Source organism: Triticum aestivum, chromosome 1B, assembly GCF_018294505.1.
Source record: "Triticum aestivum cultivar Chinese Spring chromosome 1B, IWGSC CS RefSeq v2.1, whole genome shotgun sequence".
Lineage (NCBI taxonomy): Eukaryota > Viridiplantae > Streptophyta > Magnoliopsida > Poales > Poaceae > Triticum > Triticum aestivum.
Genome location: NC_057795.1, coordinates 35,228,254 through 35,239,367, shown reverse-complemented (window position 1 = coordinate 35,239,367; position 11,114 = coordinate 35,228,254). Strand labels below are relative to the sequence as shown.

General features: G+C 47.7%; 1 protein-coding gene across 1 annotated transcript; it reads left to right on the top strand.

The window, feature by feature from the left end:
* Positions 1-9,367: 9,367 nt before the first annotated feature.
* LOC123085810 (2'-deoxymugineic-acid 2'-dioxygenase) lies at positions 9,368-10,738 on the top strand. Its single transcript, XM_044507525.1, has 3 exons — positions 9,368-9,646; positions 9,748-10,326; positions 10,409-10,738. Exons 1-3 carry the CDS (start codon positions 9,449-9,451, stop codon positions 10,670-10,672), a joined length of 1,041 nt encoding a protein of 346 aa, XP_044363460.1. The 5' UTR covers positions 9,368-9,448; the 3' UTR covers positions 10,673-10,738.
* The last annotated feature ends 376 nt before the right edge of the window (positions 10,739-11,114 follow it).

Genomic DNA, 11,114 nt, shown 5'->3' with positions numbered 1-11,114 from the left:
TCAACAAACGACAGCCATTGGAATAGGGATGTACGTGGAGAGGCAGAGTAGGGACCCCCTTGCTCCATGGCCGCTCGTAAGCAACTACCTCCTTATTACGCAAAAAAAATGATTCCTCCCACTGAAATCTGGGGCACACCGGTTCAGAGGCTGACCTGTGGGTCTACTAAGTTAGACGCGTACACAGAGCTTTGTCAACTTAGTCAGCAAACGATTCTAGCAGCAGTGACAGTTGGATTTTTATCGAACGGTCCTGCTGCTTCTTCAATTGCTGCTCTTCTTGGACCAGCCTCCCAAACCAGCTCCGACGAGACCGCCTGCTCCTGCCTCCAGTGGCTGGCTGTGCTACCGCGCAGGCCTCACCACTCCATCCTACTCTCACCGCTGGCTAGGCCATCCCTCTACTGTCTACTCACCCACAACCTGTGTAATTCTGCAGCGACGGCAGCCTCACACCGTAGTCGGACCAGTCAACCCTCGTACTCCTCTCCGCGTGAGCATCCACTGTCGCGTCTTCCCCGGCTACGCGTCTTCCCCTTGTAGGCCTCGCCATCGTCCACCGCCTTGGTGCTCTCAACGCGGCATGGTCAAGGAACGACTTGCATTGGAAGAGGGCTGTACGTGGAGAGGCTGATAGCTGCGTCCACGGCCGCAGCAAGGAAGTGCTACCTTTTTACGCGTAAAATAATTATTCCTCCACCTGACAGCAGGAACCCACCGGAAGGAACTCTGTATTTTGCGAAAAAAAACATTCCCCCCCTGATAGCTGGGACCTACCAGCTATATTCGCACGCAAGAAAGTGCGTCCATATTACGGGCTTAAGAAAATGATTCTCCCCTTGACCGCTGGGACCTACCATCAATAACTTCACACGCAAGGAAGTGCCTCCTTATCCTCCCTGGCAGTCGGGACCCACCTGGTCGATGTGTACGTGTAGCATTGTCATTCTGGTCGCGAACGTGTACATACATACTGGTCGATCGATCTCTCTGCAATGATGAAACGTGGTCGAGCAAGCAGCGACACATGTAGTAGTAGAGCCCCCGACGTAGGTTCAGGCAGTCCAGTCAAAACCATGTACACGTCCGTTCAAGACCCCGCCCGTATGCCAAAAAATACGGCCATGTACGTGCATACGGGCGGGGTCTTGAACGCCTACTCGTGCATTTGTAGACCAGGGCTCATGTACATGGAGAGGCAACGGACGGCAGCAACGGCGTCCTGTACATCGGAAGCCAACCGACTGGGTCGGAACAGAGAAATTGCGTCGTGTTTATGGGGAGCCAACAGAATGCGTCGTGTTCATCGGGAGGCAACGGAATACGTTGTGTTCATCGACAGCCAACCGGCTTGGACGGAACAACCAAAACAAAGTCTGGCGTACCGCAGAACAGAGGAAACATGCCTTTCGTTCGACCGCATACGGTCGAAATGGGGCCCTGTTCATAGGGAAGGGTGTGGCTTACCACAAACGATGGAAACAGATTCTGTTCGAGCTCCTACGGTCGAAACGGGGTCCCGTTGATCGGGAAGGGTCTGGCCTACCGCAAAACGAAGGAAACCGACTTCTCTTCGAGCTCCTACGGTCGAAATGGGGGTCCTATTCATCGGGAGGGGTGTGGCGTACCGCAAACGGGACTCCATGGGCTACTGTTCATCCACCGTCGACTTCCTCCAACCTCCACCTGCTACCGTTTATTCACCGTCGACTTCCTCCAGCCTCCACCTGCTATTGTTCATCCACGGGGTCCTGTTCATCCAGCCTCCACCGGCTACTATTCATACAGCTCTCCACGGGATCCTGTTCATCCAGCCTCCACCGACTACTATTCAACTAACCCTCCTCGGGGTCCAGTCCAACCAGCCCTCCACATACGGGGTCCCTCCACTAGCTACTGTGCATCCACCCCCACCTCCTTGATCGGGTCCTGTTCATCCAGCGGCAACGGCCTCTACTACCACAGGATCCTATTCATCCAGCCCGCACCGAGAACTGTTCATCAAGAGGAAGATTCGATCGGCTTTAGTTAGGAGCAGTGGCGAAGAGATCACTCGGGTTCAGTTAGTAGCATGTGATCGATCGGGCTTCAGTAACGTAGCTAGTGCAATCGCTCGGGTTAATAGAGCCCAACGCCTCGCTCGGGTTCAGTTAGAGCGCAACGCTTCGCACACACACGTACATGTACGAGAGAAATGCATAAACCTCCGTGCATCGCTCGGCCCCGACCACCCACCGTGACCGGGAACTCCTCGAAATTTTTCTCACCCTCGCTTCTACCATGATTTTTTTTCGTCATGGACGGCCCAAAGAATGTCATGCAGGTGAGTCTCCAGCCCGCCCAGGACGAAGAACCTATTTTCTGTCATGATTTTTTGTCATAGAAGTAGGAGCCCATCACATCTACGATGATACCGGGTTTTGTCACAATTATCGTCATAGAAATGTCATAAGCATGATAGAAAAAAAATCGTTCGGCCCTAAATGTCACGAATGTGTCATTTTTTTGTAGTGAAACCCAGTTGTAGCCTTCATCTCATCAGCATCAGAGATCCAATTCACATCGCTATACCCTTCAAGTACCGACGGGTATCCATTATAGTGAAGGCCGTAGTTCATAGTACCTTTCAGATAGCGCATAACTCTCTCAATAGCATGCCAATGTACATCACCCGGATTGGAAACAAACCGGCTCAGTTTTCTCACAGCAAATGCAATGTCAGGCCTCGTTGCGCTCTCTAGGTACATGAGTGAACCAATGATTTAGAGTATCTCAGTTGATCCTTAGTTGTGTCTTCGAACTTTCGAACCAACACACTAGGATCATATGGTATTTGAGATGGTTTGCAGTCCGAATATCCAAAATGGCTCAACACCTTCTCAACATAATGGGATTGCAGATGGGTAATCTCGCCCTCATTATCTCTCAGTAGCTTGATTTTCAAGATAACATCAGCCACACCAAGGTCTTTCATCTCAAAGTTCTGAGATAGAAATGACTTGACCTCCTCAATGACTTTGAGGTTGATTCCGAATATCAATATGTCATCAACATAAAAGCACAGTATAACTCCTTCGCCCCCACAATGGTGATAGTATACACATTTGTCAGCTTCATTAACAACGAAGCCAACAAATGTCAGGGTTGTATTAAACTTATCATGCCATTGCTTAGGTGCTTGTTTCAGACCATACAAAGATTTCAGCAACCTACACAGCTTTCTTTCCTAACCATCTATCACAAAGCCATCTAGCTCTTGCATGTAGATTTCCTCGTTTAGCTCTTCATTCAGAAAAGTCGTCTTAACATACATCTGGTGGATGAGAAGACCACGCGAGGCCGCCAACGAGAGTAATACTCGAATGGTGGTCAGTCTGGCCGCAGGTGAATAAGTATCGAATAAATCTTCCTCTTTTTTCTTGTCATAGCCCTTGGCCACAAGCCTAGCCTTGTACTTTTCAATCGTGCCATCGGGCCTAAGCTTATTTTTGAACACCCACTTACATCCCAATGGTTTGCAACCATAGGGACGCTCAGTGATCTCTCATGTCCCTTTAGCCATGATGGAATCCATCTCACTACGGACCGCATCTTTCCAGTAATTAGCTTCTGGAGAGGCATACACTTCTGAAATAGAACTGGGAGTATCATCCATGAGGTACACGAAGAAATCATCACCAAAGGTCTTTGCAGTCCTTTCTCTCTTGCCTCTACCAAGGGTTTTCTCGTCATCCTCCTCAGGATTATCATCATGTGTTCGTTCATAATATTCCATAGGAATGGCAGGCTCAGAAGTCTCCTCAGGTTCCTGTCTAGAAGTGCTTTGCATATCTCGGAAAAATATCCTCAAAGAATGTAGCATCCTTAGAATTCATAATTGCACCGACCTTCTGGTCAGGTACCTCAGATTTCACTACTAGAAATCTATAGCCAACACTGTTCTTAGTGTAGCCCAAATTAACACAGTCCATAGTTTTTGGTTCAAGCTTACGCTTTTTGGGGATCGGCATATTGACTTTCGCCAAACAGCTCCAAGTACGCAAGTACGAGAATGTTGTCCTTCTCTTCGCCCATTTCTCATAGAGGGTGATCTCATTATCCTTTGTCAGAACTTTATTCAGGACATGACATGCCGTCAATATAGACGCCCCCACCATGCCTTGGATAAACCCGATGTATTTAACATGGCGTTAACCAAATCAGTTTGACTAGGGTGAATAGGGAGGCGTCCTCTCATGAATAATGTCATGTTCCATCAAAAGGAATCAAACTCACTCGAGAAGTACTCTCCACCATGATTTGACCGGACTCGTTTAATTTTATTTTCATGTTGATTCTCAATTTCTGCCTTATAGATCTTAAAGTAGTGTAGAGCCTCATCTTTAGTATTCAACAGATACACATAGAAATATCTAGTGGAATCATCTATCAATGTCATGAAGTATTTCTTTCCACCTTTAGTCAACACACCATTCATCTCACAAAGATCAGAATGTACGAGTTCTAATGGTGCCAAGTGTCTCTCCTCCGCGGCCTTGTGAGGCTTGCGAGGTTTCTTAGCTTGCACACATGAAAGGCAATTAGAACCTCTGGCTAAAGTGAAACTCGGGATTAAATCAACTTAGCTAGCCGCATCATAACACCGAAACTAATGTGATAAAGACGTGAATGCCAAACTTCAGATTCATTAACACTCGAATGAATATGGTTCATGACTTTATTACAAAAATCTGTGAGGGAAAGGCGGAACATCCCTCCCCTCTCATAACCTTTTCCAACCTATAGTCCATACTTAGTAACTACTAATTTATTATACTCGAAAACCAACTTAAACCCTTCTCTACATAGAAGGGAGGCACTAACGAGGTTTTCTTGATGGCGGGGACATGTTGCATGTTCTTCAGCTTCACGATCCTTCCCGAAGTAAACTTCAGATCGACCGTGGCAACACCATGAACAGAAGCACTCGCGCCATTCCCCATCAGTATGGACTCGTGGCTTGTGACCTAGTAAGAAGTGAACAATAAAATGTCAGCACACACATGAACACGTGCACCTGTGTCCACCCACCAATCGGTGGGCTGAAACACTGAAAAAACAGTAAATAAATTACCGTACCCAAATGCACCATTCTCATTGTTGCCCATAATCATGTTGACAAACTTGGAGTCCTGTCCTGACTTATACTTGTTTGGGCACTTGTTGGCCCAATGTTCAACCGAACCACAAGTAAAGCATCCCTCATCCTTCTTGTTCTTCTTGAATGTCTTCTTACCCTTCTTCTTAAAGTAGGTATTTTGTTGGACACCGTGCTTTCCCTTGGGCTTGTAGGAGTTGAAGTTCTTCTAGTTCACCATGTTGGCTACAGAAGTCACTTTGACCCCTTTCCCGTTCGAGTCCTTTGCTCTCGAGTTCTGCTCAACACCTAGATGTCCAATGACATCCTCCATTGAGAATTCACGCCTCTGATGTTTCGGAGTGATAGCAAAGTTCCTCCAGGAATTAGTGAGCTTGGCGATTATGCAGCCCGCGACAAACTTGCGCAGTAACTCGCACTTAAGAAGCTAAAGGTCCTTAACTATGCATATTATCTCATGAGCCTGCTCCAGTACAGGATGGTTCTTGACCATCTTGTAATCATGGTACAGCTCTATAATATACATCTCGCTCCTAGCATCGGTGGCCCCGAATTTAGATTTGAGCGGCTCCCACAAGTCCTTGGCGACACACACATGTAAATATGCGTCGACCAATTTATCTTCGATCAGGCTAAGAACTGCTCAGAGAAAAAGGACGGTGGCCTCCCTGAACGCCATCTCCTGTTCAGGAGCAATCGTTCTCGTGGGCACAGTCACAACCCAGAATACATTCATAGCCATGAGCCATAAAGTGGTCTTAGTCTGCCAACGCTTAAAGTACGTACCGGTAAACTTATCCGGTTTTAGTGCAGCAGCAAAGCCACTTGCTGAAAAATTCCTACACATAATAGGTTTTTGGATTGCTGAGTAAATAGGCAATTTTTTGACTAATTTAATTCCTAAATAAATGATTAGCATGGATTGACAGAATTAACGACATACTGATACTGATCTAAACGAGCACGTACTACGCAAACAGTACATAGTTCTACACATAATGCTAATAATGCTAATACGGAAATAATCAGGAGAGGGATAAACGCGTTATGTCACCCAGTAGGCCATGCAGAAGCCGCTGCGACGGTGGCGGCAGCAGCGGCGTCCTCGGCAGCCTTTTTGTCGGCCTCAAACTTCTCGGCGGCGAGACGGTCCGCAATGAACTGAGACATGGTGATGATGAAGGCGACGTGGCCATATAAGGCTGCATGCCGTGTTTGATCTCATTGGCCTTTCCCTCAGCGGTGTCGCCACCACGCGCAAAAACGTTCATCTCCCACCACAAGGGTAACCTGTAAAATAGAGCGAGAGATGGAATTTTTTCACATCTCTCAGGTCATGGCCAGATAGGGTTGCATGCCGTGCTCATAATCTCATCGCCCTCCCTTGCGGGACCTGTTCGTCTCCACTTGCAAGACGCCATGCACGTGACCTGTTCATCGGCGGTGAGAGAAAAGACATGTCCACCTTTAATCACAACGGCAAGGCCGTGTGCAACACCTGTTCACCTGTCTGCCTCTAATCACAACGGTAAGGCCGTGTGCAATACCTGTTCACCGGTGATGGGCATAAATAGTACTTGCATCATGAGAGGAAAAATATACCTGCTCTTACCAACTTTACCATCGCCTTGTAGATGCGGTGGGAGAGACGGCCTTCATGGATCTAAGAAAACATTTAGGTGGCGGTGTAGAAGAAAGGCTTAGCGTGATCGAGCTTGGATAAAATTCTACTGGGCGTGGCCGCTATGCATGGCCTCCGTCTTCCTCAGTGTGCGCAGCCTGGCGGCGGCCTCGGGGCTCCGGCCGTGTGCGTGTGTATTTAGAGCGGCCTTGCGGTCAGACATCTATGTGCGTGCCCCACGTCTGATGTGAAGATGTGGGCGACGGGTGGAGCGACCTCCAGCCTGCGAGCGCCGCCGGTTTCTTGTTGAGATGAGCACATCATCAGCGTGAAGACGGGAACGGTGCTTATCTCTTTAAGACTAGCCATAATGGGTAGTAACATAGAGTAGTAACATGCCCATGTTACTACTCTATGTTACTACAGAGGTAGTAACATAGAGTAGTAACATGGGCATGTTACTACTCTATGTTACTACCTCTATAGTGGGGAGTAACATATGTGTGGTAACATGCAACACTTTATTTATTAGGCTATAGACTCATCTTGCCTTGATACGTGTGATGTTAGTAATACTAGTAGTAATTAGCTATGTTATCACATGTCTCTCTTTCTTCATTTATTGCTTGCCACATCATCTGTTTTATCTAAATATATGTAATGTTACTATCTATGTCCCACTGTGGGTAGTCTAAACCGTGAGCTGATGCATGTTTATCCAATCCTTATTAACCAAACGTACTCAATTACTACTAGTAAATTTTGCTGGCTGTCAGATGGACCCAAACGAGACGTGGGCATGCGCAACAATGGGTTAGCAACCGAATTTACAAAGCACAAGCATCGTGTCAGGTTGGGCTGCTGACCGGAATATTTTAATGATTTATTTGTGATTGAGCAAACTGGTTAGCATGCAACACATACATTCATCATGCTCTAGTCCACATATACTCCCTCAGTCTCAAAATAACTATTTTAATTTTATACTAGCTTTAGTACAAATTTATACTAAGCAAGATATTTATTTTGGGACGGAGAGAGTATATAATTAGTGCACGAACTATGGCCACCTTATGTGGAGAGAGCATTCTTTTGTACTACATGTGCATGTCCAATACTATCATATTTATTCTTCCTTTTTTTGTGGGTAAACATTTATTCTTCCCTTGACTCCAAGAAAATATTTAGGAAGAACATTATGAAAGCAATTTTCATGCCAATAGATATTCCGGCGTGACAAAATCACATCAAACAGTACTGACCCCCAAGCCGCGACCACCGTTATTCTCTCTAAGTTCAGATGAATTTTTCTAACTTGTCGACATTATTCTCCAACCTTTTTTGTGATTTCTCCAAAATTCTTGAGCTTTTCAACAATTTTCTAGGGTCTTCACTACAACTATGTGTAAACTGTTGGGCTTTTGTGGAAAAGTAGAAAAGCCAACATACAACCGGTGGGCACAACAAATTAACAAATTGCTATTACAGACAATTAAGTAGTCGGTGTCACCCTTGTGTGGTGGAATTGACCCATATGGTCATCGGTCCTCGCTCGACACCTATGTTTGTCGTCGTTTTGGCTGTTAGGTGCAGTAGATCGGAAGTCTATCATACGTTATGATTCCAGAAGGCTCGTTGAGAGAGCAGATTCTGCGTACGTTGGGATCAATCCAATTACACACCAACGTGCATTGCTCCAAAAAGTGGGCCCATGAACGAATGGATACCAGCCGTGTCTCCAGCCTAAAATTCCTACCCTCTCAGTCATTCCTATCCTCTCACTCGTGAGCGAAAATCACCCATTGTCATATGGCCATGACCCTTTGAGCCAGGCACCATAGTCATTGTTGTGGTTACGGGTCAAATTTTCCTGAGCCTTGATGGTCTTTAATTCTCCTTCGAATTATCCGTGCTTATGGCCTTTGATGTTTGTTGCTCTCGAGGGGAGGAATGTTCAATCTTCTAGATGAGACCAGGTTGGGTATGACGCTGAGTGGAAGGGTTGCTTTCCACAAAGGGTGGAAAAGAGGCCTCCACAATTTTTTTCACATTTTCTTGGACTTTTCCTTATTTCTCTCCGAGTTCGCATGAATTTTCGTGACTTTTCGGCATTCCTCGGCTACTTTTATTTTGTGAATTCTCTGAATTTCTCGAGCATTTCTATAATTTTCCACGACCTCCTCTCTATTTGTCACCAACTCCCAGCGTACAACCATTGGAACACAACAAATTGGCAAATCACTATTACAGACAATTTATGTAGTCGGTGTCACCCTCGTACGGTGGAATTGACCCCTATGGTCATCGGTCATCGCGTATAACGTCGTATGTCTCATTTGTATGGACTTGTATGTTTAAGTGAGATGTCTCATTTGTATGGGCAAAATAAAATTTATCATGTTTTGGATGCTTGATTTGTAAAGACGATTTGTTTATGTCATTTGTGAGCGGGAGGTGGTCACGCCAAATCCGGCAGGAAGGAGGGTTTAAAGCAGCCAAATGACTGAGAAATTGCATTTATTATTAATCTAACCTTGTCATTCAAATACTTTTTCGGCTAGAGTTAGTTCAGTGTTAGTCATGCAAAGAGGCCCTTATGTTGTAGGCAAAGACAACATTTGTTTGACGTTGCGCTCGCAGCTAGGTAGCTACTCTACTAGCTAGTCTGAAAAATCTGATCCATCCAGAAGATGGGGCTGCTGTCCGACACCCCGGTGCACCACGCCGTGCCGGACGAGTACGTCCTGCCGCCGGAGAAGCGCCCCGAAACCGACGAGTTCGTGGATCCCACCGTCACCCTGCCTGTCATCGACCTCGCCGCCGGCCGCGGCCGCCACCTCGTCGTCAACGAGATCATCAAGGCCGGCAAAGAGTTCGGCTTCTTCCAGGCACGCACGCACGCACCACAACAATTGTTTGTTTATCGATCGTGCCACTCAGCTATTGATTTTGGACTCGGTACGGTACTCCATCGATGTGTTGCAAACAGGTTGTGAACCATGGCGTGCGCGACGAGGTGGTCGGGGCGTTCCGGTCCGCGGCGGCGGAGTTCTTCGCGATGCCGGCGGAGGAGAAGCTCCCCTACTACTCCGATGACCTCACCAAACCGTTCCGCGTGGACACTAGCACCACCTACGTCCTCGACCGTAGCAGCGGCGGTCGGTACTGGCGCGACTACCTCCAGCTGCAGTGCTTCCCCGTTGACAGGTACTCGCAGGACTGGCCGGCCGAGCCAGCCGCCTTCGTGCCAAGCCTGGCCGCGTACGCCAAAGCAGTGCAGACGCTGGCCGCAACGTTGCTCGGGCTCATCGCCGAGGGGCTCGGGCTGGAGGAGAGCTTCTTCCGCGGCGAGCTCACCGGCGGCGGCACGCTGATGAACGTGAACTGGTACCCGCCGTGCCCGGACCCGAGCCTGACGCTGGGCCTGCTGCCGCACTGCGACCGACCACTCCTGACCGTGCTGTCGCAGGGCGACGTCAGCGGCCTCCAGGCCAAGCACAAGGGCCGGTGGATCGCCGTGCAGCCCGTCCCAAACACTTTCGTCATCAACTTCGGCCACCTGATGGAGGTCCATCTTCAATTCCTGATCGTTACTATGGTATATGGTGTACGTGTTGGTGAGATCATTCATTCCTCGTTTGTGTGTGCAGATCGTGACCAACGGGTTGCTTCAGAGCGTAGAGCACCGGGCAGTGACCAACTCCAGTGCGGCGAGGTTGTCGGTGGTGACCATCATGTTGCCGAACATGGACTGCCGCATCGAGCCCGCGCCAGCGCTGGTGACCGAGGGGGAGCAGGCCAAGTTCAGGCCGTTCCTCTTCCGAGAGTTCAACGAGGCGTACGCCGCCGCTGCAGCCAACCGGGAGGACGTGCTCCAGCGCTTTAGGATCCACCCTGCTGGTACAATGGAGTGACCGCATACTTGCTTTGGTTCCGGCCATTAACGGCTCCAATAAACTTTTCTTAATTTATTATTTTTAGTTTGGAGGTGTGTTATAAGTTGTTTCTCTTCCCTTCAACCTTTTGTTTTTGCATCGTAATCCCACTGTTTCAGAATATAGTTTTTATTTTAAATCTCTAAATATTATTATGTGACATGGAATTTGGTTTTATTAAATCCCACATGCATCTTTTTTCAACAGAACTTTCAATATATTCTTCTTCAATCATGGCAATACAACAAACACCAGAAATAATAAAAATTACACTCAGATCCGTAGACCACCTAACGACGATTACAAGCACTGAAGCGAGCCGATCGTAGGCGCGCCGCCGTCATTGCCCCTCCCTCGCCGGAGCCTAGCAAAACTTATTGTACTAAATAGTCGAGAAGTCGCTGTGCTAAGGCCCTATAGG

Bases quoted from the DNA above. Each gene is read 5' to 3' on its own strand.
- LOC123085810 (XM_044507525.1), top strand. From the start codon at position 9,449: ATGGGGCTGCTGTCCGACACCCCGGTGCACCACGCCGTGCCGGACGAG. The intron at 9,647-9,747 runs GCACGCACGCAC...TGTTGCAAACAG, and splicing joins AAGAGTTCGGCTTCTTCCAG to GTTGTGAACCATGGCGTGCG. The intron at 10,327-10,408 runs GTCCATCTTCAA...TTGTGTGTGCAG, and splicing joins ACTTCGGCCACCTGATGGAG to ATCGTGACCAACGGGTTGCT.